At 45.0% G+C, this 25,477-nt stretch overlaps 8 protein-coding genes across 9 annotated transcripts; 4 read left to right on the forward strand and 4 right to left on the reverse strand.

Moving 5' to 3' along the window:
* Positions 1 to 62: 62 nt before the first annotated feature.
* LOC117139133 (UDP-glucuronosyltransferase 1-3) lies at positions 63 to 3,366 on the forward strand. The gene is made up of 6 exons (XM_033301287.1): positions 63 to 134; positions 999 to 1,262; positions 1,322 to 1,704; positions 1,768 to 1,966; positions 2,473 to 2,921; positions 3,002 to 3,366. The coding sequence occupies exons 2-6, from the start codon at positions 1,008 to 1,010 to the stop codon at positions 3,291 to 3,293; spliced, it is 1,578 nt and encodes a 525-aa protein (XP_033157178.1). The 5' UTR covers positions 63 to 134; positions 999 to 1,007; the 3' UTR covers positions 3,294 to 3,366.
* Positions 3,367 to 4,235: 869 nt separating this feature from the next.
* LOC117139143 (UDP-glucuronosyltransferase 2B17) lies at positions 4,236 to 7,212 on the forward strand. Its single transcript, XM_033301300.1, has 5 exons — positions 4,236 to 4,298; positions 4,998 to 5,279; positions 5,486 to 5,856; positions 5,923 to 6,561; positions 6,619 to 7,212. The coding sequence occupies exons 2-5, from the start codon at positions 5,004 to 5,006 to the stop codon at positions 6,890 to 6,892; spliced, it is 1,560 nt and encodes a 519-aa protein (XP_033157191.1). The 5' UTR covers positions 4,236 to 4,298; positions 4,998 to 5,003; the 3' UTR covers positions 6,893 to 7,212.
* Positions 7,213 to 7,451: 239 nt separating this feature from the next.
* Positions 7,452 to 9,665, forward strand: LOC117139151 (UDP-glucuronosyltransferase 2B17). The gene is made up of 4 exons (XM_033301312.1): positions 7,452 to 7,510; positions 7,685 to 7,943; positions 8,187 to 8,563; positions 8,617 to 9,665. The coding sequence occupies exons 2-4, from the start codon at positions 7,689 to 7,691 to the stop codon at positions 9,533 to 9,535; spliced, it is 1,551 nt and encodes a 516-aa protein (XP_033157203.1). The 5' UTR covers positions 7,452 to 7,510; positions 7,685 to 7,688; the 3' UTR covers positions 9,536 to 9,665.
* A 14-nt stretch (positions 9,666 to 9,679) lies between these two features.
* Positions 9,680 to 11,337, reverse strand: LOC117139158 (non-specific lipid-transfer protein). The gene is made up of 4 exons (XM_033301320.1): positions 11,210 to 11,337; positions 10,807 to 11,130; positions 10,558 to 10,748; positions 9,680 to 10,407 (listed from the first exon to the last, which is right to left on the reverse strand). The coding sequence occupies exons 1-4, from the start codon at positions 11,252 to 11,254 to the stop codon at positions 9,744 to 9,746; spliced, it is 1,224 nt and encodes a 407-aa protein (XP_033157211.1). The 5' UTR covers positions 11,255 to 11,337; the 3' UTR covers positions 9,680 to 9,743.
* Positions 11,338 to 11,894: 557 nt separating this feature from the next.
* On the forward strand, positions 11,895 to 14,269 carry LOC117135254 (non-specific lipid-transfer protein). The gene is made up of 5 exons (XM_033295400.1): positions 11,895 to 12,059; positions 12,399 to 12,722; positions 12,782 to 12,972; positions 13,040 to 13,923; positions 13,990 to 14,269. Exons 1-5 carry the CDS (start codon positions 12,015 to 12,017, stop codon positions 14,178 to 14,180), a joined length of 1,635 nt encoding a protein of 544 aa, XP_033151291.1. The 5' UTR covers positions 11,895 to 12,014; the 3' UTR covers positions 14,181 to 14,269.
* Positions 14,270 to 14,377: 108 nt separating this feature from the next.
* On the reverse strand, positions 14,378 to 20,391 carry LOC117135252. 2 transcript variants are annotated; one of them, XM_033295398.1, is made up of 8 exons: positions 19,596 to 20,389; positions 19,252 to 19,508; positions 17,838 to 18,869; positions 17,630 to 17,770; positions 17,427 to 17,566; positions 17,224 to 17,363; positions 16,856 to 17,146; positions 14,379 to 16,788 (listed from the first exon to the last, which is right to left on the reverse strand). In XM_033295398.1, the coding sequence occupies exons 1-8, from the start codon at positions 20,092 to 20,094 to the stop codon at positions 15,197 to 15,199; spliced, it is 4,092 nt and encodes a 1,363-aa protein (XP_033151289.1). In that variant the 5' UTR covers positions 20,095 to 20,389; the 3' UTR covers positions 14,379 to 15,196. The 2 variants fall into 2 exon arrangements, with proteins under 2 accessions (XP_033151288.1, XP_033151289.1); XM_033295397.1 differs by having other exon boundaries at positions 14,378 to 16,788; positions 19,252 to 20,391.
* Positions 20,392 to 20,504: 113 nt separating this feature from the next.
* Positions 20,505 to 22,046, reverse strand: LOC117135255. Its single transcript, XM_033295401.1, has 3 exons — positions 21,964 to 22,046; positions 21,641 to 21,907; positions 20,505 to 21,581 (listed from the first exon to the last, which is right to left on the reverse strand). Exons 1-3 carry the CDS (start codon positions 22,021 to 22,023, stop codon positions 20,655 to 20,657), a joined length of 1,254 nt encoding a protein of 417 aa, XP_033151292.1. The 5' UTR covers positions 22,024 to 22,046; the 3' UTR covers positions 20,505 to 20,654.
* Positions 22,047 to 22,141: 95 nt separating this feature from the next.
* On the reverse strand, positions 22,142 to 25,286 carry LOC117135253. The gene is made up of 4 exons (XM_033295399.1): positions 25,142 to 25,286; positions 24,981 to 25,072; positions 23,969 to 24,257; positions 22,142 to 23,908 (listed from the first exon to the last, which is right to left on the reverse strand). Exons 1-4 carry the CDS (start codon positions 25,147 to 25,149, stop codon positions 22,228 to 22,230), a joined length of 2,070 nt encoding a protein of 689 aa, XP_033151290.1. The 5' UTR covers positions 25,150 to 25,286; the 3' UTR covers positions 22,142 to 22,227.
* Positions 25,287 to 25,477: the final 191 nt, after the last annotated feature.

Here is a 25,477-nt window from a genome sequence, read left to right on the forward strand (position 1 = left end):
CACGGTAACTGTAGTTAGCCAAGTTGGATCTGAGTTGCTGTTGCCTTGGCTTTCAGTTGATCGCGGATCGTGGCTGTGTCAAGTTGCAATTTGAATTTTTATAGGAAATCGTAAGCAGGCATAGGATATAGCTGGTACTTTACTCTTGAAATATACAATTTAGGCAATTTGAAAGCCAATAACTAGACAGAATATGACTACAAAAAATCGTTTATCAAGTAAATATTATAAAAATGGGTCAAACAAAATGCATAAAGATTAAATCTATTTCGGCTTAAAATAATTATAGTTCAAGAACAGTCGACAAGACAGCAGCTAATCAAAGAGTGTAATCAAAAATTGCTATATTAGGCTTGCAGCCCAAACCCATAGTTAAATAATTGGGCGGACACCTCTTAATGGTCGCAACTTTGTATGAAACTCTTGGGAAACCTGTCGCTAAAAGGTCTTTCCAAAAGACAATTGCCAGTCAAATTCCGGTCACGATCTTAGCATATTCACAGTTTAAACGTTCAAGTTGCAAGTGCAACCAAGTGCAGCGCTGCAGAAACAAAGTATCTGAAACACCAAGTGCAATAACAACCTTTTGTCTCCCCTGTGTTAACTTTGATCTTTTGCGCAGAACTCCGATGGGGCTTCGTTGCATCTGACCAAGAGTTTTCGTAGAATAACTATGGGATAATGTTCTGCAATTAACTCGAATTATTTGTCAATAAATAACTTATATGGATAGTAGTGACACATGTAATACTATAAAGTGAAAAGCCCCATTTTAAGTTCAAGCAATATGAGAATGTAATCAAAATAGTAGTCATTGTCCTACTTTACCCTATTTCGTTAATATTACAAGAAATATAATACAAATGTTATAAATGTTAAACAACCAAAACGAATATCGTCTGTTTTTTTTTTATTTTATCAGCACTTAAAAGTGTTAATTATTCAATCTCTATTAAAATAAATAATTTTTATTTTCCATTCTTATTATGTGAATAAAGTGATCAGCAATGATGTTGCTACCCCTGGCTTTATTGGCCTTTTTATTGAGACCGGAACCCAATGACGCGGCACAAATTTTGGGCTTGTTTCAACATCCCGGAAAGAGCCACTTTGACTTCTTCCGTCCCATGTTCTTGGCCTTGGTGGAAAGGGGTCACAACATCAGCATGTATAGCTATTTTCCACTGGAGAAACCAGTGGCCAACTACACGGATTACGTCTTTCAAGGAATGCCCCTGCTCACCGATATTGTGGACTTAAGGGTGGGTGAAGTTCAAGTTCAGATACATTTCGTAATTATGTATTCACTAATGAATTTTAGAACTTTGAATCCGAATGGAAACCGCTGGGACTGCCGTTCAAGGTGCCCACCTACTTTATGCTTCACGAGTGGGGTCTGCGATCCTGTAAGGTGGCCCTGAATTCACCCCTCATCGCCCAACTGCTCAAGTCCCCCATTCGATACGACGTCATACTCCTGGAACACTTCTCCAACGATTGCATGGCAGCGGTGGCCCACCTGTTGAATGCACCTGTAATCGCACTGAGTAGCTGTGCGATAATGCCGTGGCACTACAAACGCATGGGCAGTCCGTTCATTAACCCCATCATGCCCATGAATTTCCTGCCCTACACTGATGAGATGAGTCTGATCGATCGACTGAATAATTTCTTCCATTTCCACACCGTGAATACTCTGTACAAGTGGGTGTCACCTGCCTCGATCCTCAAGTGCTCACTTATCTGAATCGAATTTTCCTTGAACAGCACGATTACCCAGCCAGCCACCGATGCCCTGATCGGCCAGAGATTCGGACCCGGACTGCCACCCATCAATGAGATCGTGAAGAATACGAGTCTGATGCTGATCAATCAGCATTACGCCCTAACCGGACCACGCCCCTATGCTCCAAATGTGATTGAAGTGGGTGGGCTGCAAGTGGGGCCGATAAAACCACTTCCACAAGTAAGTTGAATCACTTATTGCGGTTTAAGAAGGCAAATGAAATGTTTAAGATCAGTTCAGATAATTCACATCAGCTTGTAGCTAATAGAAAAGAAATTTCTTTGGAACTGTCTTATTTGACCAGATAACCGGTTATCTTTGTTTATCACATAATTTGTTTGTCTGTAGGTCACCAAACTCCTTACATTATATTTAAATCGTAACAAAAATGCATACATAAATAATAAATAATAAAATAAAAGATAAAATGGGAATTTTTATAAATAAGCATTTGATAATTAATTCGATCCCTTCCGCGATTAGCCACTGTTAATCCAATATTCGCTGTGAAGAAAGTGACAAAACAGTCAAACTGAAAAAAATACAGTTGCATTTTAATGAGATTACCAGATATTACATAATATTTTTAGTAGGTCAACATTTAAAAGCGTGCGATCTTGTTATACGATTACTGGCAGAATATGTTTAAATTAATCCAGATGCTCAACGTATACTTATTGCTTTAGCACCTGCTGGATCTTCTGGATCGATCCCCCAATGGAGTAATCTATATCAGCTGGGGCTCCATGGTGAACAGCAATACTCTTCCTGCAGCCAAACGAATGGCTCTTTTCCAAAGCATTTCCCAACTTAAGGAATACAACTTTGTCATGCGCTGGAAAAGTTTAGAATCTCTGGAAGATAACAAGCCGTCGAACCTCTACTCTTTCGACTGGCTGCCCCAAAGAGATCTTTTGTGTCACCCGAAGGTCAGGGCTTTTATCTCCCATGGCGGACTTTTGGGCACCACGGAGGCGGTTCACTGTGGAGTTCCCATGCTGGTGACACCTTTCTACGGAGATCAGTTTCTCAACTCCGGCGCAGTGAAACAAAGAGGTTTCGGAGTTATCGTCGACTTCAGAGACTTCGATACGAATCACATAACCAGAGGACTTCGAATTATACTTGATAAAAAGTGAGGGCTTCTAATGAAGCAATTCCAATTTCCTTGTATATTGTTTACTGATTACTTTTGTTTTTTGTATTATTTTACAGATTCGCAGAAAGAGTTAGACGATCCAGCGAAGCCTTTCGCCAGCGTCCCATTCCCCCTATCGAATTGGCCACCTGGTGGATTGAGCATGTCATAGAGAATGGGGGAGCTCCACATATTCAAAGTGAAGCCAGACACATAAACTGGATCGTCTACAATTCCATCGATGTTCTCCTGTTCTGGCTGGGAATCTTATTTCTACTGTTTGTCGCCCTGTGGAAGCTCATAAAGATATTTAAAACAGCTTTTTGTCGGGGGAAAATCTCCAGAGATACTAAGACAAAGACGCAATAAGTGCTTAGTTCAATGAACTTAAAATTTAGACACAGAAATTAATGAATGTCAGGAAAATGGGTCGCATGTCAAAGAGCGTATTCCGAATAAAATTATATAAATATGTTAAACATTTATAATTAATGTTACACAACTCAGCTTTTTGTGAATGGAAAGGTCAGCAAACCAAAACTGATAATGAAAACTGCTTTCACTTTCCAATTTATATTATCAGCTCTATCATTAACAGTTTATTTTTTTATGTAGCAATTACATATTGTAAGTATTTTTTCGAAATATTACAAAATTTAGAGCTTGGTGACATGGAAAATTTTAAAGATTCCGAAGAAATATCTATTCTTGTCGATCGCCCATATGTATATGTTTGTATGTACATATGTACATTCCGTAAACCGAAAACAAGCCCTTATCGATTAAATGTAAACAGGCAAAGCCTTGGGGCAAATCACGCATACATCGACTGATAATGAGTCGGCAGACTTGTCTTAATAGACTTTCTACAGCCGGTAGTTGGGTCTCGTGTGCACAAGTGCAAGTTTCCGCTCTACATTCTCCCCAATTTTCATTGTTTTAAAATTCTTACGAGAAAGCCCGAATAAAGCTCCGCAAGGTTAGGCGTTGTTGTATGTAAACCAAAAAGAATCCAAAAACTTGTTTTCACTTTCATTTGGAATATAAATGACGGCGTTTGCTTTTAATAAATTAAAACAATTTTATTAAACAGCTCAATTAACTTATTTAGTTTTGAAACTATTGCAAACTTGCTTATAAAATAGGGTTTAGGTTACATTATAAAATATCAATTTTTTATTACACAAATACTTATTAAGAGCAATGATAATAGTTTGGCTACAATATAGCCAGATTGCCAACACCGCCGAAGACTGCGATTGATTTCCGATCGCTGACTGAGCATTTTCGGCTGCGGACTCGAGCGTTGACCGAAAAGCTTTCATTCGGATGTAGTCTCCGAATTTAGTCAGTCGCTCGTCGGCAGTCTAACAAGTAAGTAGGAGTGGAAGGTGAGCCAGAACAGGATTTATGTTCGAAAGCGGCGACTCAGCGTTTTTTGGATTATTTTTGTGTGTGTATCCAGTTCAGCGGTTCAATTGAATTCCGGATGAAAGACCCTCACCAGGCGATAATTGTGAATATATTAGCGGGTGCAGTGCCGTTTGTGATGCAATTGCCGTGGCTTTTGTTGTGCTTGTGTTTTCCTTCGCTGCTTTCGCCCGCATTCTTTACATAATTTCCCTGCATTTCTCGCATCCGCGACATGCGCATTGCCGCCCACCGCCCCGCTCAAGGTCGCACGAAAATACTGAAAAGCCAAGAAACCCAAGAGTCAACAAGTGTTTCTGTTTCTGCTACGCTAAGGATAATCTGTTCTCATGCAAATTGTATTTCTAAATGCAATTTTCGGATTTTGAATACCAATACTTTTCTTAAAAAGCTATATTAAAAATATCAGCAACGAAAGTAATTTGTAAAATGTACATCCGTCATAAAAATTATTTGAATGTTGCTGTATCATTTTCTTGTACAGTTTTAAGCCCTTTATAAGTTTTTCTATAGTATAATTACACATGTCACGAATAGTTTAATTTTCATACCAAGTGATCTTAATTGAGTATTTGAGGACAAGTCCCAATTAATAATTTGTGATTAATTTAAAATTAATTAAATTTATTTCACTTGCCGTAGGGTACAATGTGGTCGCCGCGGGTTGCCCTACTTTTCCTGGCCCTAGCACTTAGCCAACCGGACGAGTTGGTGGAGGCCGCTGGTCCGCTGAAGGTGCTGGGTCTGTTTCCCCATCCCGGAGTTAGCCACTTCCACTTCTTCCACCCCATCATGAAAGGTCTGGCGGAGGCGGGTCATGACGTGAGCGTGGTTTCCCACTTCCCGGACAAGCATCCGGTTGCCCACTACAAGGATTTCCCCCTCACCGGGATGGACAAGCTCACGAACAGTGTTGATCTCAAGGTGAGTGAAAAGGGAAATCCCATGAACGTGTCGTAAACCTAACTATTGTTCGTGCTTAAACTAACCGAAATGATTGTATTCATTGAAAAAGATACTCAGAATAGTCATCAATCTAGGAAATACTTATCTATATATTCAGAGTAACCTGACTTAATATTTAATATGATTTACTACGTGATGTTTTAACAATTCTATTCTTCTATTAGTTTTTCGAGAAGCGCACATTCTACAGTCACTTCCAGGAGTTCTTCCTGCTGTACGACTGGGGCAAACAGACATGCAACCTGACGCTCCGGTCGGAAGCACTGCAGCAGATCCTCAGGCGTCCGGGACGCTTTGATGTGATCATCATGGAACAATTCAACACCGACTGCATGATGGGAGTGGCCCACCAGCTCCAGGCGCCGGTGATCGCCTTGAGCAGCTGTGTGATGATGCCCTGGCACTTTGAGCGAATGGGAGCTCCCCTGATACCCTCCCACATCCCGGCGCTCTTCATGGCCCAGTCGCAGCACATGAACTTTGGCGGACGACTGGCCAATTGGTTCAGCACCCACGCCTTAAATTGGATGTACAAGTGGGTCTCACAATTTCCTTAAGAACTCCATTACATCTCCAATTAAATTAATGTTTTCACTCGCAGATTACTATCGGTTCCCGCTGCCGACGCCATGGTTCAGTACAAATTCGGCCACGACGTGCCTTCGGTGGGTGAGCTGGTAAAGAACACATCCATGTTCTTTGTGAACCAGCACTACTCGCTGTCCGGACCCAAGGTAACGCCGCCCAATGTCATCGAACTGGGTGGCATCCACATCCAGAAATCGAAGCCCCTGCCCGCCGATCTGCAGCGCATTCTGGACAATGCTGAGGAAGGAGTGATCCTGATTAGTTGGGGATCAATGATACGGGCGAATTCCCTGTCGGCGGCGAAAAGGGATGGCATTATTCGGGCGGTGGCTCGATTGAAGCAGAAGGTTATCTGGAAATGGGAGAACGAAACTCTGCCTAACCAGCCACCCAACATGCACATTATGAAGTGGTTGCCTCAACGCGATATCCTCTGTCATCCCAACGTCAAGGTGTTCATGTCCCACGGCGGACTCATGGGCACCTCGGAGGCAGCTTACTGTGGAGTCCCAGTGGTTGCGACGCCCATGTATGGCGATCAGTTTGTCAATACGGCCGCATTGGTCGAGCGAGGCATGGGAACCATCCTGAATTTCGAGGACATAGGCGAAAACACGGTGATGAGGGCACTGAAGAAGGCTTTGGACAAGAAGTGAGAGCATCATGTTATAAAAGGCTTCGGCAAAAACTAAATGTACTTGAATTTTAGGTTCCACGATGCTGCCAAGGTCGTCTCCCACTCGTTCCACCACCGCCCACAGCAGGCCCTGCACACAGCCATTTGGTGGGTGGAGCATGTGGCCCACACTGGCGGAGCACCCCTGCTGAAGCCCAGTGCCGTCGAGATGTCCCGATTCGTGTACTACTCCCTGGACGTCTATGCCGTTTTGGCCCTCGTCCTGGGCAGCATCATTGCTAGTTGGGTGTGGCTCCTTCGACTCTGTTGCGGATCCAGTGCCGCCCAGAAGACTAAGAAGGATTAGCACGGCTCATCCCTGCACAGCTTCATTTGTGGTCTATGTGATATTTTATATGTTCTGTGTAAGACATTTTTAATTCTAAAGACACCTCCCCCACGGACTGTAATCTAGATGTAATCCTAGCGACGCCAAATTAAATTAATGTTTGACACTATTGGGATTTACCCGATTAAAACAAAAGTAGTTTCCGAATATTATTAAAAAAATGTAATAATGTCTAAAAGCTTTGCTTATTTTAATAATGCAATAAACAACTTATTTTTATATTAATAGAAATTAACCATTTAGAAGAAATAAAACATCGGTAGATCGTTTCAAGTACGGATATAAATAATTTAAACTTTAAAAATAATTGCCTCTTATTGAATGCCGTGCGTATCATTAATGTTAAAATGCTCGGAAATTCGTAGGTGAAATTCCCTACGTATTTACCATATTTCTAGCCAAGAGCACTTACATGTTGAGATACTTTTAAGTTCCCCCCTAAAAGATTGAATTATGTATGTATGTATATAAAGTATATGTATGCTTTCGGCGCCTAATCGAGCTTTTTTTTACTCGTCGGCGTCAGTTGATGCTCATCTTCTGAACGTTCCGGATCTAGCTCTATCATCTCCCCGTGTGAGTCAAACGCCGGAGATAATTATTTTTGTTTGCTAATTGTAAAATGAAAAAAATAGTCACATTTGATAAATTTAGAAGTGCATTCCACAGCATGTACAACTCATATCATCACGAAAATCGATTTGCCCCGCTGACTCGACAAGAACTTGACCCTTTCCCTCTGTTTTCCAGCACAATGAGTGGTTGCAAGGCTTTCTGCCTGCTGGCGCTACTTTCCCTGGTGGCTTCCAGCGATTCTCTGCGAATTTTGGGTCTGTTTCCGCACCCGGCCATCAGTCACTTCAAGTTCTTTCACCCAATCATGCGCGGATTGGCAGAGGCCGGTCATAGCGTGGATGTCATCAGTCCCTTCGAGGACAAGGACCCTCCTCAGGGATACAAGGACCACCTGCTGCCGCCCTCCAACTTGACAGACACTATTAGCTTAGAGGTGCGTTGTAAAGACATCGCAAAATGAGTGGGTATACCCATAAAACAAGGGGTACATAAAGGGGTCATAACTAAAATGATGAGTGAATGGTGGTGTTATTATGTTTCAAGTAATACGAACTCTGATATGTGAAAGCGTAAACCCCAGATTATATCATTATATTCAGAGCTTATCTCTGATTTTAACCTTTTCCATTAACCTGTACTTAAATTAAGAAACCGACTTTTTTTTCGGTTTTACCAGGACTTCGAGCGGCCCTTCCACTTCCTATTTCACTATATAGAGTTCTTTATCCTGCACAACATGGGAAAAGAGGACTGCAACACCACACTGCACAGCAAAGCCCTAACTGAGATCCTTAAGAATCCTCCTGGCTACTACGATGTTATTTTACTGGAGCAGTTCAATATTGACTGTGCGATTAGTGTGGCCCATGTGCTCCAGGCCCCGGTCATTGGAATGAGCAGCTGTGCCCTGATGCCATGGCACTATGAACGATTTGGAGCTCCTCTGATCCCATCATATATATCAGCATTGTTCCAGGGACAATCCCAGGAGATGTCCTTTGCGGGACGATTGGGCAACTGGATTACTGTGCACTCCCTCAACTTGCTGTACAAGTAAGTAGTTTTTATGGGGCCTTCGACCACATTCATACATTGATCTCGTCTAGAATGTTCACAGTTCCCGCCGGAAATGCCTTGATTCGTCAAAGATTCGGTCCTGGACTGCCGTCCACGGAGGACTTGGTGAAGAATACTTCTCTGATGCTGGTCAACCAGCACTTTTCGCTCAGTGGACCAAAGCCTTTGCCCCCAAACGTCATCGAAGTGGGAGGTGTGCACTTAAGTCCACCGAAACCGTTGCCCTCCGATCTTCAAAAAATACTGGATAACGCACCCAAAGGAGTCATCCTAATAAGCTGGGGCTCTCAGCTGAAAGCTAGTTCTCTTTCCGCTGCTCGAAGAGATGGAATCGTTAGAGCGATTGGAAGATTGGAGCAGGAGGTCATCTGGAAGTATGAAAATGACACGTTGACCAATAAGCCACCAAATCTGCACATCAGGAAGTGGCTACCTCAGCGAGACATCCTCGCTCATCCAAACCTAAAGTTATTTATGTCCCACGGTGGCTTAATGGGCACCACGGAGGCGGTCTCCAGTGCTGTGCCCATTGTGGGTGTCCCAATTTATGGCGACCAATCGCTCAATATTGCCGCATTGGTGCAGCGCGGAATGGCTTTGCAACTAGAGCTTAAGAAACTAGATGAGAATACTGTCTACGAAGCGTTGACCAAGGCACTGGATCCTTCTTTCAAGGCAAGAGCCAAGGAGGTGGCCTCAGCGTATAACAACCGCATCCAGGGTCCCTTGGAGACGGCCATTTGGTGGGTGGAACATGTGGCAGAGACGAAGGGAGCTCCTCTGATCCAACCAAGTGCCGTGCATCTCCCCCGCGCTGTTTACTACTCCTTGGATGTCTACTTGGTCGTGGCCCTAACCCTGCTACTACCTGTAATCACGCTCTTGGGACTAATCCGAATGTGTAAAAGAAGAGAACCCAAAGGTGACCGTAAGCTGAAACGCAAATAAACCCAATCAATAGATTACTGTTTTGGTTTTCAAGAATTACCTTTGGATTTAAACTATGAAATTAATTATTGCTAATGCAAATACATGTGATACAATATCAGAAACCAAAATACATTTTACCAGAACAGAATTGGCAAGAACCAGTTTAAGTTTTATATAAAGCAGTTCACGTTTAATACAAATATTTACAAAATCAAGATCCCATCCCTTACAATTTGGCCTTGGCCGCACCCGGGAAACCCAGACGATACAAAGCAACCACAACAGCACCACCCAGTCCCAGATTGTGCTGCAGAGCCAATTGAGCATTGGGCACCTGGCGCTTCTCAGCCAGTCCACGGAGCTGCCAGCAGAGCTCAGCACATTGAGCCAAACCCGTGGCACCCAGAGGATGGCCCTTCGAAATCAGACCACCACTTGGGTTGACCACGAACTTGCCACCGTAGGTGTTGTCTCCAGCGTCGATGAACTCGCCGGCCTTGCCCTCTCCACACAGTCCAAGTGCCTCATACGTGACCAACTCGTTGGCCGAGAAGCAATCGTGCAGTTCCACCACCTGCACATCCTGGGGCTTGTACCCACTCTTGGCGAACAGACGCTGGGTGGCCAGACGGGTCATATCGGTTCCAGCAATCTTCATCAGGCTTTTGTCGGCAAAGGTTGACGCTGGGTCACTGGCCATCTCCATGCCCACAATCTCCACAGCCTGCTTTTCCAATCCGTGGCGACGCACGAAGGCCTCGGAGGCGAGAATAGCAGCTCCAGATCCATCGGAAGTGGGACAGCACTGCAGCTTGGTCAGCACTCCCTCCACAACCTGGGGCGACTTCATAATCTGCTCCAGGGTGTATTCATCGCGGAACTGCGAGTAGCTAAAAGAAACAATGGGGACTGATAAAGCGGCGTGTGTGAGGATCAGCTGCATGCAATACCGAGTGGATGATGGTCTACGGTCTACTTATTTCTCTGTTTTCAGCGATAAGATAAGCACACACGTAAGGTGAACTTTCGACTAAACTTACGGATTATTGACGGAGTGCTTGTGGTTCTTCCAAGCGATCTTGCCGAAATGCTCGGGCTTAGTGCCATACTTCTTCATGTGCTCCTTGCCGGCATTGCCGAAGATCTGGGCGGCCATTGGACCAGCTCCGATCTCGGTCAGCTCACCCATCTCGGTGATGTGGCGCTCCATGGGATTGGCGCGATCAAAGTACTATTAGAAAGGAAAATAATGGATCAGTAATCGGACATTCAGAAATGCACTCTTTTACCTTTGAGGACAATGATCCACGCTCCATCTTTTCGAATCCCAAAGCCAGGACGCAGTCGGAGTTTCCGCTCTCCACGATCTGCTTGGCCAAATACAGGGCACTGGACCCCGTGGAGCAGTTGTTGTTGACGTTATAGACCGGAATGCCGGTCATTCCGACCTCGTAGATGGCCCGCTGTCCGCAGGTGGAGTCTCCATAAACGTAGCCGGCAACCGCCTGCTGCACTTCCTCGTACTTGATGCCCGCATCCTGGAGAGCTTTTGTGATGGCTTCTTTGGCGAAGTCCGGGTAGCAAACATCAGCTCGGCGACCGGGCTTCTCAAACTGCAGGAAATCGGAGGAAGATGGTCGGATAGATATTAACACCCAAGGCGGCACAAAGGTCAATCTTTCGCAGACGAACCTTGGTCATGCCCACTCCGATAACGTAAACTCTGGTCTTGGTCATTTTTCGGCTGTTTGTTCTCTGCGGGATCACGGATCGGACTTTCTGTATCGACTGAAGTGGATCAACAGGTTGCGGACTTATATATGATAGGTATGATAAGGCCAGCACTGTCGGTTCAGCTTGTTTCCCGTTAAATTTGTTGTTCACATTCTATGCAGTTCAAAAACATAAATCTTTAAACCAGAAACGTGCATTCAACATAACCATTTGGTGGGAATCTCTATATTTTAGGAAGTTGTTCTAGTTAATATTATATATACGAGCACATCCCTTGCTTGTTTATTAGTTTCAAACCGCTAGAAATGGCACCGCTATCAACAGGGCTACCAGCTACTATACACCGCTTTGATATTTTTCAATGCCTCCAAAACTGTGGACTCAAATAAGAGGTCATGAGCGTTGCAAAAAATAACTCATTTAATGGTTGAATTTTTCGTTTGACTTGGTTTTTAGGGATTGTTCCAATTACTTATAAATATTTATTTGTATGAAAAAAATAAACTGTATTTACTTTACCCAGGGCTGCACACCATGTTCGCAGGGCGCGTACTTGAACATTTGCTTAGTGTACCCTCAAATTTTTGTTGAAGCAATGGTCACCCTGTGGAAAGCGGTATCGATAGCCCGATAGGTTCAGTCGTATAAAGGCTTAAGCCTCCTAATATCGCCAACAATCGCCTTTCATATTAACATTTAGTTAATTGCTCTCGAGCACTAGTTGCGGTATTACCTGTTTTACTCGCGATCCTGCAGCTGCAAAATGTCGAAGACACGTGTGTACGTTGTCGGTGTGGGCATGACCAAGGTTTGTGTTCCACGAATTAGCAATCTGAGAGGATAAACATAAACAAAACCAAGACAAAGAATTCAAAGAGCAGCTTTGGTAACTTGCAATTAGCTTTAATATTGAGCAATCTTAAGCGATTGCCGGACTTTGAACTGTGGTGCACTTCGTACGCTAATCTGCTCTCGAATGCTTTTGGCCCCATGCTATTATCATAAATATAATTATTATAACAACGACTATCAGAATCGATCCTTTGCCCCCTGAAGTGGCACGATTAGAATTTTATTACTCTGGGCTGCCCATGTCAATCTCTGAGAATCTGGTAACAAAAACCCTGTTTTCGTGTTCCCTTTGCAGTTCGAGAAGCCCGGTCGCCGCGCTGATGTGTGCTACCCGGATTTCGCCAGGGAGGCCATCACAAAAGCTCTCCAGGATGCGGGCATCAAGTACGAGGAAGTGCAGCAGGCGGTTGCCGGCTACGTTTATGGAGACTCCACCTGCGGACAGCGGGCCATCTACGAGGTCGGAATGACCGGCATTCCGGTCTATAACGTCAACAACAACTGCTCCACGGGGTCCAGTGCCCTGTATTTGGCCAAGCAGATCGTGGAGAGCGGAAACGCAGATTGCGTCCTGGCTTTGGGATTCGAAAAGATGGAGCGTGGATCCCTGTCCTCCAAGGTACAAGATTGCATTCCTTAAAAAACCGATTACTAATCCATTATTTTCCCATCTAATAGTACTTTGATCGCGCCAATCCCATGGAGCGCCACATCACCGAGATGGGTGAGCTGACCGAGATCGGAGCTGGTCCAATGGCCGCCCAGATCTTCGGCAATGCCGGCAAGGAGCACATGAAGAAGTATGGCACTAAGCCCGAGCATTTCGGCAAGATCGCTTGGAAGAACCACAAGCACTCCGTCAATAATCCGTAAGAGTTAACTATAATCATTGCAGTAATGCCTTATCTAATCTTCGGCCATATTTCATCCGCTTAGCTACTCGCAGTTCCGCGATGAATACACCCTGGAGCAGATTATGAAGTCGCCCCAGGTTGTGGAGGGAGTACTGACCAAGCTGCAGTGCTGTCCCACTTCCGATGGATCTGGAGCTGCCATTCTCGCCTCCGAGGCCTTCGTGCGTCGCCACGGATTGGAAAAGCAAGCTGTGGAGATTGTGGGCATGGAGATGGCCAGCGACCCAGCGTCAACCTTTGCCGACAAGAGCCTGATGAAGATTGCTGGAACCGATATGACCCGTCTGGCCACCCAGCGTCTGTTCGCCAAGAGTGGGTACAAGCCCCTGGATGTCCAGGTGGTGGAACTGCACGATTGCTTCTCGGCCAACGAGTTGGTCACGTATGAGGCACTTGGACTGTGTGGAGAGGGCAAGGCCGGCGAGTTCATCGACGCTGGAGACAACACCTATGGTGGCAAGTTCGTGGTCAACCCAAGTGGTGGTCTGATCTCGAAGGGCCATCCTCTGGGTGCCACGGGTTTGGCTCAATGTGCTGAGCTCTGCTGGCAGCTCCGTGGACTGGCTGAGAAGCGCCAGGTGCCCAATGCTCAATTGGCTCTGCAGCACAATCTGGGACTGGGTGGTGCTGTTGTGGTTGCTTTGTATCGTCTGGGTTTCCCAGCTGCCAACAGCGTGGTTCGCAATCTGACCGCTGCGGGCAAGGCCGCTACCAGTGAGGATGGCTTTAAGGTTGCACCCCTGCTGAAACTATTGGAGCAGGCCATGCAGGAGGATAAGGACAATCTGATCGAAAAGGTGCGCGCCATTTACGGCTTTAAAGTCAACAACGGACCCAATGGACAGACCGGTTTCTGGGTAATTGATGCCAAGCAGGGCAAGGGAAAGATCGTCTTCAATGGGACACGTGAGCACATTTTTCTTTATAAAGCCAAATACTGATAGATACTAAGTGTTCGCTTTTCTGTTGCAGAAAAATGTGACGTTACCTTTATCATTAGCGACGATGATGTCTTTGAGCTGCTAACAGGAAAGCTGCCACCGCAGAAGGCCTTTTTCCAGGGCAAGATCAAGATCCAGGGCAACATGGGCTTTGCCATGAAACTGATGGACCTGCAGCGATCCGCCCAAGGCAGGATCGAGGAGCTGCGCTCCAAACTATAGGCTCCACTTCTTGTGCAATGCAACATCTTGGTGGATTTGGATCTGTTAAACCTAGTTATATGAATATATCCATATATACGCTTTTTATACGACTTTTGTATTATTTCTGTAGAAATTAAACTGTTATTTTCGTAACCGAAAGTTTGAATTCTTTTTCATTTGGGCTTGACAGACAAATTAATTTAATCAAAAGCATTTTTAATTTTGTACGATCCGAATCTTTATTGTTTCTTCAACGTGTAAGCTGGCTTAGTCCTAAAGATATATATGGTATATATATATATATAGTAATTATCAATGTGTGTATTGTTCTACGCACTTTTAAAACACTTTTCAAAAAAGTTGTTGAGAAGGAAATCAAACTGGGACCTTTAAATGTATTGTTATAAGGAGAACGAGTGTCTCTGGCCAATAGGTGCATGCCTTTAAAAATACACACTATAACAGCTCAGTGTACCAGCCTGCATTAAAAAACTTTCAATTGTTGTATCTAAAAAGTGCTTTCGGTGTGGTTGGTGGTGTAAATAAATTAAAAAACTACTTTTCTATCAAGTGCCGCATATTCAGCTTATAAATCTATGTTTCGTTATCAAATATAAGGGTGTTTGTATGTGAAGTTTAGGACTACATATAAGCTTTTGGCTATATACAAGGAAGATCTCTGGGTACTGGATGAGATTTCACTCAGTTAGCAAAAAAACTGTGGCTGCTCAATATCGCAGAACAAGGAATAACAATTTAAAAAAAAAAATGGTATAATAGCGACACTCATGCAGAATGTACAACATGATATACGGAAGTTTGGCGCACCACTAAAAAAATATGTAATTGTATGGCCAACCTTCAGTAAGTATTGAAATCCCTTTCAGAGTTGAGATCTTCCTTTAAAGGATTCAGCTACTCGAAATCCGTTAAACGAAATACCGAGTGCTTTTAAATTTACAAAATATATAGTTTCACATAAAGTCCAAATAGGAGCCTCTACTCTCGCCCTCCGTCCATTTCTTCTCCCAGTTTCAAAAGCTATTGTTGGAACCGGCGTAAGAGGAGAGCGAACTGTTCGTTGTTGCCGAGGATGTCGATGATGAGGAGTTGCTATTGGGGCCACTCCCCGCTGGCTTGTCCATGCTGGCTATGATGGATCCCAACAAATCAGGTCTCTTCGACGTGCCCTTCGCCATCGAGACTCGATTTCCCGCCGTGGAGCCTGCGATGATGATCTTGTGGGAGGGCAAATTAATGGTTTTGTAGGTGGGTTTTAACGGGGAAACTGTGGCTGATATGGGCATTGTGATAGCACTGCTTTTGCTGCTCGGAGGAGGCGGCGGCGGTGGCGGTGCAGATGTCCGTGAAGGTGGCAATGGCGGCAAGGGTGGCAAAACCACTGACATTCTGGTTAGAGGCGTCAAAGAGCCTGGGAGTACCACTTTCACAATTTGACTGGGTGGCGGGGGAGGTGGTGCAGCTACAATTGGTACTGGTGGATGGATAAAAGATTTTGGTATGGACGCAGTTGCCAGAGTGGGGTGAGCACTAATAAGTGGAGACGGAGTATTAGGCAATGATGTAAAAGCAGCAGCTGGGACTGGTTCTTTGGGTATCGGTATATCCATTTCCACAATCTCCTCGGAACACACTTCAGAGACCTCCTCTTCGTGATCAACAATCAATTGGGGTGTGCTCTCCACAATTAGCTCGTTACCCACATCTTCAACCGGATCCGGAGGTGGCGGCGGTGGTGGCGCTGTTGTTGACACAGCTGGATTGGAGGTACTGATATCACTTTTACTGTCGGAAACAATCTTTACTTCGATCTTGATCTCGGGCTCCTTTTGATTTAGACGATGAATGAAAGGCGTCTGAGGCACGAGTGGCGGTGGCAGTCCTGACAGGATAGGCGGCGCAGCTACAGGAAGAGTGCAAGTAGGTGGCGCAGATGAGGGTGTAGATTTCAGTGGAGGAGCAGTTGCAGGAGCTGTGTCATTATTTAATCTGGGAATTTTGGCGGGCGAGGGCTCACTCGAAGAGCTCTTTGCTGGCGTTGCATGTTTTTTTGGAGTTTCGTTTTTCTTTTCTTTTTCCTTCTCCTTTTCTTTGCTTCGCTCCTTTACCTTATCTCTATCCTTCTCCCTAGACTTTTCCTTGTCCTTATCCTTTTTGAGTTTCTCCTTCTCAGGAGTTTCAGCTACCGCTGCTTTGGTCAGCTTATATTTGTGCTCCAGAACCATTTTCCGCATATCTATCTTGGAGTCCTCCTTGCTGGTCTTCTTTTTGGGTGTGCTAACCCCACTTGCACCGCTCTGACTGCTGCTGTTGCTGTTGGTTTCCTGATTTTGGCTAGGCGAGGAACTTCCTGCAGCTAGGTGCTCGTCTATACTGCTCTCACTAGATCGACGCTCCTTGCCATCGAGGTCGATAAGTTTCTTCTTGGTCCTGCCATCGTGTGCACGCTTTGATGGCGTTTTTTTGCCGCATTCGTCGTGGCTAATTGGGTTTGGCAGGATCGTTTGCTTTTCCTTGTAGTGAGGTGTTTCGGCTAGCACAGGGTTGTTCTTCTCGTTAATCACCTCCTGGCCGGGATAATACTGTCTAAGTCGCAGGTGCCAAGCTTCAGAGTAGAAAATTTTAGGTTAATAGAACGATTAAGAATAGAAAAGTTGCATTCGACCCCTTACCTACGCTCGTTACCGCCGTCACTGTGCGAAACTGGTGGATTATGTTGCGGGGTAAGAAGTATATGTCATTGTCGCACAGCTGAATACGAGCGTAACGGACGCCCTCGCGGCGCAGCTGGTTAAGTTTGGCGTCCTCGATCCACTGTACGCACTGTGAGATTGGCGGCTCGTGCAGATCCAGCTGCAGCATTTCCACCATTGTGTTAAAGTCCTGGGCGGCAAAAGCGACCACGTCTTTGGTGATGCGGTTCTGCGAGTAAGTTTGACCACAGTGTACAGCTTTCAGTATGCCTGTAGGACAGATAATAGAAACATAACGCCGATTAGTCGATTTCAGAGCAGCTTTTCAATGAGAGGCGGCAGCTCACCAACTGCTGCGGTGGTGATGCGTTCGTGGCCATGGCCTACGTGATCCGCATGCGCCTTGGTCCGATCCTCGATCATCGTCTCCCGTGCCTCCGACAAACGGGGCAAATATTGAAGGTTCCTCAATTCATTAATACGAGTCCTGCATGTGAATTGTGTCAGTTAATTAATGGCTTTTAAGAAAATTGCTCCAAATGCGACTTACCTTTGCCTTTTGAGTGGGGTCTTGCTATTTAACTCTGCTGTGGGGACCAACTGCTCCCCAGCACGGATCCAGAGAATGGGGCCATCATTCGACTGACGAGGATCGGTTTGGAGTATAGAATTACAAGCCCAAGGCATGGTCTAAGATAAGAGAGTTAGATTAGTCAAGTTTTTATGTTAGTTAAGTTAAGTTAGTAAGCTTACCTTTCGTAAAAATGGATTCATTTCAATACGACCCAAAAGGTCTGGAAAGTATCCGCCCACCTCTTCATGCACTTTGCCTACCAGACTGATCTGATGCAGTGGTCCATATCGAAAGGTTCCTTGGCAATAGTTGCGAACCACCTAAAGGTGAGAAACAAACAAAATTTCTAACATTTTTCTTGCTAGCACTCCCCATATGTGGATTTACCTGCTCGTTGTATTGCGACATTGTACAGGTCTCGATATCGGAGTTTCGTCCGAGAACTCCCGCCTTTACCGTCAGCGTTGAGTAGTTCTCGGCCATGTGCTCGAGTAGATCGGGCAAATACCTCGCAGCATCGTGGACGATACCCATCACATGGTGGGCATACCCTTGCTCATCCTCGGCAAAGCACACCTCAAAGAACTCATCCACCAGCTCCTCCATTTCCTCTGGCGACAATGCGTCGATTTCATGTTGGTACAGGTGAACAATGGAGGCCCCGCCATTTGGATACTGCTCCACCTGGAAGTAGCAGCCGTACTTTAGGTTCTCCAAGCCAGCCGGTGCTTTTCGGTTCGGCCTAGGCGGCAGGCTCTGAACGGTTTGCCAGGGTCCAGTTGCTGGTGCATGCTGTAAGCACTGGACGCCCACGCTGGTTCGCCGAATCTTGGAGCGCTTGTAGCACTTGGAGCACTCCCGAGATGAAGATGAGGAGTGGCGAGAAGATGACGAAGAGGAACTCTTGTGATGGTTGCTGGAGGATGAAGAGGACGAAGACGATAAGTAGGATTTGCGGCTGCTGCTACTTTGGCTGGAGGAATGATTGCTGGCCGTGGAGTTCGCTCCCGAACTGGTTTTCGGTGCCGGCGAAGGCATTAACTTGGAATTGGAGACCTGGTCTCCGAAATTTAGCTGTCTGGAAACCTCATCTCGGGTTTTCGCTATCGCCTCGCCATTTACTAGAGGTTTGTTTGGCTTCTCCGTCGATTCCGTTTTGATTTCCGCTTCAGTTTTAATGAGGTTACTAAGTACTGGTGCTGGTTCTGCTTCCACTTCTAGTTTGGTTTCTACTGGTTCTTTTTTGATGACCTCCTCTACCTTAATCTGCTTCTCGAGAGCAGTAACCACCGCCTGAGGTAAAACAGGCTCTGCCCCTTGATCCTTCGACTTGGAGGAGCTGTTCTGACTGCTCCGGCTGCTGTCGGAACTTCTCCTTCGATTGGAGTGCGAGGATGAGCTTGACGACGAGGAAGGAATCTGGAAAATATAAATTTGTAGTGCTTCGTTATTTCTACTATGATGGACAGCTGTGCAATCTTGTAGAGGCTGCTACGGTTTGCATAGCACTATGTAAGCTGTGAAAATATACTACAAACATGTAGCGCATCAAATATAAAAGGTTCTAAAAATTATGACTCGCTGTATTCAAGATCACGTGTCTTGCAATCAGCGTTCATTTGTAGTAAATGGGTGGTAAGACCCTGACGATTCTTTTGTTCGTTAGTTTCACTGTTGAAATTTACTTTTTAAAGAGTTGTATGTTCTGGAAATGGATCAGAGCTTACATCAAATCAAGAGCTATTCTTTTGCACACATTTTCGTAAGCTTTCTGCACTTTCGAAACCGTTCCTGGGCTCACCTTCTCCCGATTCCGCTCCTTCTCCCGTTCGCGGTCCCTATCACTGCGATGATACTTCTTCTCCTTGCTGCGCGATGAGCTAGACTTGTGGTCGGTCTCCTTGGAGGATTTGGAGCTGCTCTCGCGATTCCTGTCGCGCTCCCGCTCCCTATCCCGCTCCTTGTCCCGATCCTTGCTGCTGCTGTGGTTGCTGCTGCGCCGATTCTTGTCTTCATCCCGCTCCCTGTCTCTCTTCTTCCTTTTGTGGTTGCGCTCTTCTGTGGGCGGCGTTGGCGAGTGGGTGGGTGTGCAAATCACATTAGTTGACATTGGATTCGTGTTCGGCGAATTTCGCTTTACTTTACCTGTCTTCTCGTCCGTGCTTGTGCTTGTTTTTGTTGTGTCTGCCAAGGCGGTTGTTGTTGCGGCTGTGGGTGCCCCTGCAGTTGTTGTTGCCACCGACGATGCTACTGCCTGTCCCTCTTCAGCTGCAGCTAGCATTGTACGTGCATTTGTTGTTGGGTTATTTGCGTTGCCATCGCCTGACTGCAGTTGTTGCTGCTGTGTGTGTAAAGTGTTGCCGTTTGTAGTTGTTGCTGCTGCTGCTGGTTCCACTGGCGTAGTTGTTGTTGTAGATTCTCGCTGTGTGCTTGTAGTTGTTGGACTGGCATTTCCGCGGGCATTTGCGTTGTTGCTTTCCACTGCCGACGCGTTGTTTACGCCCTTTTCAGGCATCTCCCGCTGCATAGATGCACTGACTGCTCCTTCCAGTGGCTTCTTCTCCGGGTTTCGTGCATTTTCCGTGCATTCCTTGCCGCCGTTGGCCAATTCTACATTATTTTCGCCACCTCGAGTGTTCTCCATGTGTTTGTGTGTGCAGTGGCACACACACGCGCGTATGGGTGTGTGTGCGTGTGTTGCCCTACGCCTGTATTGAATATCGATCAGTCGGCCGTCTACGTGACGCCTCTCAGCTAGCCGTGTCTTTTATCTTACGCTCCGTTTGCAATTCACCCGCGCCCTCTTCCACGCGATTTTCATTCGACTGGCAGAATTTCCGCAGCGGCGTTTTCAGCGATTCGCGAATAGTTTTTTTTTGTTCTAGAAGCCGTCTCGCACTGTCGTTTTTCAACTCTAGTCTTCAGATGTGGAGCGTTTGTGAACACTAGTCAATAAACAGTGTTCTGTTAGGCGCCATCTAGCGGCAACCCGCGCAGCGACACTTGTGAATGAAAGAATAGATGGATATATCGTAACATCGATTGTAACGTGTAATTGCGCCATCTTTAGGCGAGTTCTATTTGGCGCGATATTTAAAAGTGTACATTTTGTAATGCCCATGGGTTTTATTTTGTTACTGCCTTTTATAAAATTGTAGTGATTAAAATATATAAACATTGAATAAATAGAATTCAAATGTGCTTTTAACACTCCCTTGTTATTTGTTGCTCTTTTTCAGCGAGTGGACGCTTATAAGCTTTTTTAATTAATTCCGGGACCGTAACTAGATACTCGATAAGGGACATTTCGTCTTTCAGAGTGTTTAGATACATGCGCTGAACGTTCCTGATAACCGGGTCAATTACTTTGTTAATGTCTGCATAACTAGGACTGTAAATTACATCCACTTTCCTAATAGCGGCATCACTAGGACTGTCACTAGCATCCACCTTGCTAATAGCGACATCAATAGGACTGTCACTTAGATCCACGAGTTCTAAATCGTCTACCCTTGGGGTACCTGATTGGGCTTTTTCGGCAGTGGAATCCACTTTCTCGGCTTGCGTATGAGACGTAATTTTTCTGCTCTTTTTAGGCTTGTTACTGCGTTTCTCTTCGGATTGTACTTCCTCCCTTTTATCCTTCACTTCAAGTGTAAACGCATTCAAGGCCTCTTGGACTTCTATTTGGGACCGAACTGCCGCTCTGAGATCGTCTCCGCTTTTCGCACTGATCACGGTTATGCTGGATGGTTTCGATTGGGATTCGTTGGAGGAGGAACACTTACTGCATGAAGGGAACTTATTCTGGAATCGTTCGGAAGCAGCCTGGCAATGAGCCTTAGCTGCATTGAGGTAGTCAAAGGAGTCTTTCTTTTGCTTCTGGTGGTGGTTTAAACGAAGTGGGGTTATGTTATTACAACCACCCTCCACCCCACAGTGCTCACTTTTACTAGATGGGTCCGGTTCATAGTTTAGATTCTTATAGAGGAGGTAGTCCCCACAGCTGTGTTCTATGACTGGTTTCTGCCTTTTTCCATCATTAAGGATATATGCTGGATCAATTGGATGCTTGGGTGTGTAATTTGAACTCGGTTCCATCATCACCTTAAACTTCGACTGGCGTTTCCACTTCGGTTTGAGGGTATTTGAAATATAAAAAAAAAACAAATCACTTGAAAATTGCTTACCTGCTGATTTTGTGCCGGGTGATAATTAACATTGAAACATTTTTTTGAAAACGAATATTGAGCACGGTGTTCATGGCTAAGAGGAGACTTACGATCCTCGCACGAATGATTTTTATGATCGCAATGATAGTCCTGCCTTATCTGATTTTGATTTGTCGTATAATTATGTTTGTAGGACTTAGGCACATTCTCTGTAGACTTCATTCGTTCCTTGCGATAATGGTATTTTTGGTCCCTTAATTTAAGCTCCTTGTGCTCTTTGAATTGCTGCATTAAATGTATTGCAACTATCAAAGTTAGACCTTTTTATTCCAAAGACTCACTGGTGGATTCGACGCCCCATGGTCCTTAAAGTGCTTACAACATTTGTTGTTGTTCTCCATAATCCAAGATGAGAGTAGATTGATCAGGCTTACTAAATATATTTTTTCATTGTCATGTATAACCCCGAATACTAGAATAAGTTTAAGCTTAAAGCTACAAGCTAAAACCATAATTAAATACTGGATAAATAATTGATAATTTTTATTTCGCATACATTATGCATATAGAGATTGCCCTCCAGTCTAAAAGTAGAGGGAAGGAAGTTACAGAGTGATGGTTTCCATATATTGCTCAAAGGATCTGGTGATTACTGTGTGATCGGGGGCCAGGTGGGTATCGGCCATCACAGCCAGTCTGTATTTGTCCCCAAAGCGATGAAGATTTAAGGAAAGGCAGGTCTTCGATTGTGGTGGCCGGAAAAGTAGAACATCCTGGACTTTCTGACCCCAGGCTGCTTGAAACTCAGCAGTCGCTCCGTAGATTTCAGTGATTGTGATTGGAAAGTTGTATGAGAAAAAGTTGATGAATATTTTGGTAATTACGTGAGGCAAAAGGGATGTGAGAAGGCTGTACTTGGTCTGTCCAATAGACGCTAAATATATGATTATCTGTTGCTTTCTGATTCGTTCAACAATCTGATGGAGTTCTTTGGTGTGATTTGCGTCTGGTTGCCTTAGAGGCAATTGCAGAAAGACAACACCCCCAATATTTTCAGATTTATCACCGCTGCGATCTGTGAAATACCCTTTGTCTATGGTCCTACACGTGGTGTTCAAGTAATTGGGGACTTTCAAGTCACCCGAGAACGTATTAAAGTAGTCGTGAACAGCTCCTGCCAAGCAAGTTAAGCTAAAGTCGGATTCTCGGAGATCACTATTGAATTTACCCTGATTACGGGTCCTGAGTTGGGCGCCATTTATTGATCGGCCAAAGGAGACTATTTTCCTGCCTGCATAGGATTTTTTATGCAAAATATTTAACTCCTTTGTGGGCTGTTCAAAAAGCACTTCGTAAATGTTTCGTGGGGCCTGGAAAAGCTCCCAGATAATTTTGAAAAACTCCAATTGGGCGTAAAGTAGAAGGGGTACGTACAAGTGCAGTCTGGCGCAATATGTGGATGTATGGGAAGTTTTACCTTTGATCAGAACATCACCGAAAGCCAAAAACTCACAGTAAATGTGGTAGGGTAAGAGCAAAACATGATTTAGATTTAGACGCCAAAGGAAACGTGTCAAGGCCTTGACCAAATTGGTTGGCTGCAAGCTCTTACAGACCGCATTTCTGGCCACCGACCAATTAAGATTTCTTTGGTCTAACTCCCTATTCAGAAGCAATCGCATTGTTTGAAAACGACCCACTTCGTTGCGGTAGCTGACTGAACGCTTTTTCAGTTTCTTGAGCATAGTTCGACTTCTTATATAGCCCAAAATGACATTCACCAGGACAATTACGACCAATGAAACCAACTGGCTTAGGTTTCCAACCTGATCACTGGACGTTGAACCATCGGGAGTTTCAAGAGATTCAAATTCGTAGATGAACTTTTGCCAACGGCAAATGATAAGATGGATTATGTGATTGATGAGTCTGCTTATGTGTTCCGGCTTTCGCACAAAGCGGGAAAGTTTTGGACTCGAACTGTCCCAATCCAATCCATCGCTTAGGGTCATCGTGGTTTTCTTATGTGGATCCTGCAGCAGGAGCATCTCACTCACATGCAGATCCTCCTCCTCGGCAATTATCAGGTGGTGCAGCTTAATGAGTATGTAGTAGGGCTGAGTGCTATCCGAGTTGGGGATCACGATCACCTGCCACTGGGGGAGATCTGATGGGATGTACTTCGTGGCCAGCTCGCTGACATACTCCTGAATATTCGATTCGCTAACCGGACGACCTCTGTACTTGTGGGTGCTGAGCAGGACGTGGTTGTTGATGTTGAAGCCGCTGCAAGAAGAGATTTGGCCCTTGAATTTATCATGGTATATGGTATGTTGAAGTGCACACCTGCTGTCATTCACCCAAGCATAGTGCCCCCAACAGGTGACGAGTTTTTGACGGAGCTTGGGGAACCGGAGCATCCCGGTCTTGTCCCTCAGATCAGTCAGATGCTGGGCATAGGCCATCCGTATCCGCTCGAAGTCACAGTCGCCCTCCACTTGCAACAGGAAATGAAATACGCCCGCATTCTTCGGCGTGTCGATTAAGGTCCGGATCTTCTTGGACTTTGAGATGGTCAGGTTCGGGTACTTGATGCTCAGCACATAGTTGGATAGTTCGTTGCCAAAGTGAGCACCTGCGAATATGGATTGGGATTAGAAGTGCCGAAATTTAATAGCTCTCACCTCTAGCGCTGTACTCAAATCTGCGATCAAAGTCATAACATTAAAGAAGCCAATAACGTAAATAATAACAATATATTTAAGCAGTGGGAAGCAATTTGTTTCCCGCATACTTGATACCCTATTTCGGAAAAGTAAACAACGAAGAATGATAGTCAGCGCGGCCAAGAATCGTATACCCTGAGATTAAATCAATTGAATTTAATGGATTGTCCGATAATCCTAATCAGGCACTAGACTTTCCTATACAACATCATCCCCGACGATTAGCGGGTATCATCAAGCAGCGAAGACTGGTCTTATCAATGGTGAAATTTTTATGAGTAATTCAGTTGGTCAAGGTTCGCTCGGTCGCTTGTCTGGGTTCCGCAAAGGTGCAACAGGTAATCTGTTTTATTTATAAACAAAAGCCTTATCTGCAGCACTTTCTCCAAGACTATCTCACTTTCTCACTTTCTCTCTCTCTCTGCCTCCTCTATAACTATCTTTCGTTCTTGGGTTTCCACCGGCGGATGATCCTTTGGCTGACTGAGAATCGGTTAATCAACCCATGGATCGTTTATTTATATGGCCGGCCCCTTTTGAAGTTATTGATTTATGCGGCTTATCAGCGGGGCAGCGCGTGTCGCGGATCGCCGATCATCGATCACTGCAGGGGATGTATGTCGGGCACTTACACAGGAATGATAACAGCAGCAAAGGCACTAGCATCATAGCCACCACAAAGCAGAAGACGGTCTTCAGCAGCGACTTCACTTCCTGCCAGAAACTGGAAAGTACTTTGTTAGCTGCTTCCATGTACTAATCACTTAATCACTTGAAATCTGCCTAGTTCTACCTTTCCATTTTCCCAGACTAATAGTTTGCAGAAACTGCCTTCTAAGCAATCCGTATTATAGCTGCACTATAGTATGTACACCTCCGATTCTCCGATCTGGCTTGGTTTTTTTCCAGCAGCTCACACGTTCGATTCTCCCAAAGTTTCGAATACAACTGATCACCGGGGACGAAGCTCCGCGCGAGATTCGTTTTATTGAGCGGCTTATCAGCAAATTGAAGGCAGTCGCTCATTCACTTGCACTGCAATGCAAAATTAAAACGTAATCAGTTTCGTTATCAAAACAATATGTTGGAGAATTTCAAATCGAAGCGGGAGTTCTATTGTGTTAAAAAT

This window comes from Drosophila mauritiana, chromosome 2L, assembly GCF_004382145.1.
Source record: "Drosophila mauritiana strain mau12 chromosome 2L, ASM438214v1, whole genome shotgun sequence".
NCBI lineage: Eukaryota > Metazoa > Arthropoda > Insecta > Diptera > Drosophilidae > Drosophila > Drosophila mauritiana.

Excerpts from the sequence above, each read along its gene's own strand:
- LOC117139133 (XM_033301287.1), top strand. The coding sequence starts at position 1,008 with ATGATGTTGCTACCCCTGGCTTTATTGGCCTTTTTATTGAGACCGGAA. Across the intron at positions 1,263-1,321 it reads CCGATATTGTGGACTTAAGG|AACTTTGAATCCGAATGGAA; the intron begins GTGGGTGAAGTT and ends AATGAATTTTAG. Across the intron at positions 1,967-2,472 it reads CGATAAAACCACTTCCACAA|CACCTGCTGGATCTTCTGGA; the intron begins GTAAGTTGAATC and ends TTATTGCTTTAG.
- LOC117139143 (XM_033301300.1), top strand. The coding sequence starts at position 5,004 with ATGTGGTCGCCGCGGGTTGCCCTACTTTTCCTGGCCCTAGCACTTAGC. Across the intron at positions 5,857-5,922 it reads GCCTTAAATTGGATGTACAA|ATTACTATCGGTTCCCGCTG; the intron begins GTGGGTCTCACA and ends TTTCACTCGCAG. Across the intron at positions 6,562-6,618 it reads AAGAAGGCTTTGGACAAGAA|GTTCCACGATGCTGCCAAGG; the intron begins GTGAGAGCATCA and ends CTTGAATTTTAG.
- LOC117139151 (XM_033301312.1), top strand. The coding sequence starts at position 7,689 with ATGAGTGGTTGCAAGGCTTTCTGCCTGCTGGCGCTACTTTCCCTGGTG. Across the intron at positions 7,944-8,186 it reads CAGACACTATTAGCTTAGAG|GACTTCGAGCGGCCCTTCCA; the intron begins GTGCGTTGTAAA and ends CGGTTTTACCAG. Across the intron at positions 8,564-8,616 it reads TCCCTCAACTTGCTGTACAA|AATGTTCACAGTTCCCGCCG; the intron begins GTAAGTAGTTTT and ends GATCTCGTCTAG.
- LOC117139158 (XM_033301320.1), bottom strand. The coding sequence starts at position 11,254 with ATGACCAAGACCAGAGTTTACGTTATCGGAGTGGGCATGACCAAG. Across the intron at positions 10,749-10,806 it reads GTGGATCATTGTCCTCAAAG|TACTTTGATCGCGCCAATCC; the intron begins GTAAAAGAGTGC and ends CCTTTCTAATAG. Across the intron at positions 10,408-10,557 it reads AAGCACTCCGTCAATAATCC|CTACTCGCAGTTCCGCGATG; the intron begins GTAAGTTTAGTC and ends TGTTTCTTTTAG.
- LOC117135254 (XM_033295400.1), top strand. The coding sequence starts at position 12,015 with ATGTCGAAGACACGTGTGTACGTTGTCGGTGTGGGCATGACCAAG. Across the intron at positions 12,723-12,781 it reads GTGGATCCCTGTCCTCCAAG|TACTTTGATCGCGCCAATCC; the intron begins GTACAAGATTGC and ends CCCATCTAATAG. Across the intron at positions 12,973-13,039 it reads AAGCACTCCGTCAATAATCC|CTACTCGCAGTTCCGCGATG; the intron begins GTAAGAGTTAAC and ends TCATCCGCTTAG.
- LOC117135252 (XM_033295397.1), bottom strand. The coding sequence starts at position 20,094 with ATGGAGAACACTCGAGGTGGCGAAAATAATGTAGAATTGGCCAACGGC. Across the intron at positions 17,567-17,629 it reads TGAATCCATTTTTACGAAAG|ACCATGCCTTGGGCTTGTAA; the intron begins GTAAGCTTACTA and ends CTCTTATCTTAG. Across the intron at positions 17,147-17,223 it reads CATCACCACCGCAGCAGTTG|GCATACTGAAAGCTGTACAC; the intron begins GTGAGCTGCCGC and ends TCTGTCCTACAG.
- LOC117135255 (XM_033295401.1), bottom strand. The coding sequence starts at position 22,023 with ATGGAGAACAACAACAAATGTTGTAAGCACTTTAAGGACCATGGGGCG. Across the intron at positions 21,908-21,963 it reads ATGGGGCGTCGAATCCACCA|CAATTCAAAGAGCACAAGGA; the intron begins GTGAGTCTTTGG and ends CATTTAATGCAG. Across the intron at positions 21,582-21,640 it reads ACCCGGCACAAAATCAGCAG|TGGAAACGCCAGTCGAAGTT; the intron begins GTAAGCAATTTT and ends CTCAAACCGAAG.
- LOC117135253 (XM_033295399.1), bottom strand. Across the intron at positions 24,258-24,980 it reads GCTGCTGTTATCATTCCTGT|GTGCTCACTTTGGCAACGAA; the intron begins GTAAGTGCCCGA and ends CCATATTCGCAG. Across the intron at positions 23,909-23,968 it reads GCTTGGGTGAATGACAGCAG|CGGCTTCAACATCAACAACC; the intron begins GTGTGCACTTCA and ends CTCTTCTTGCAG.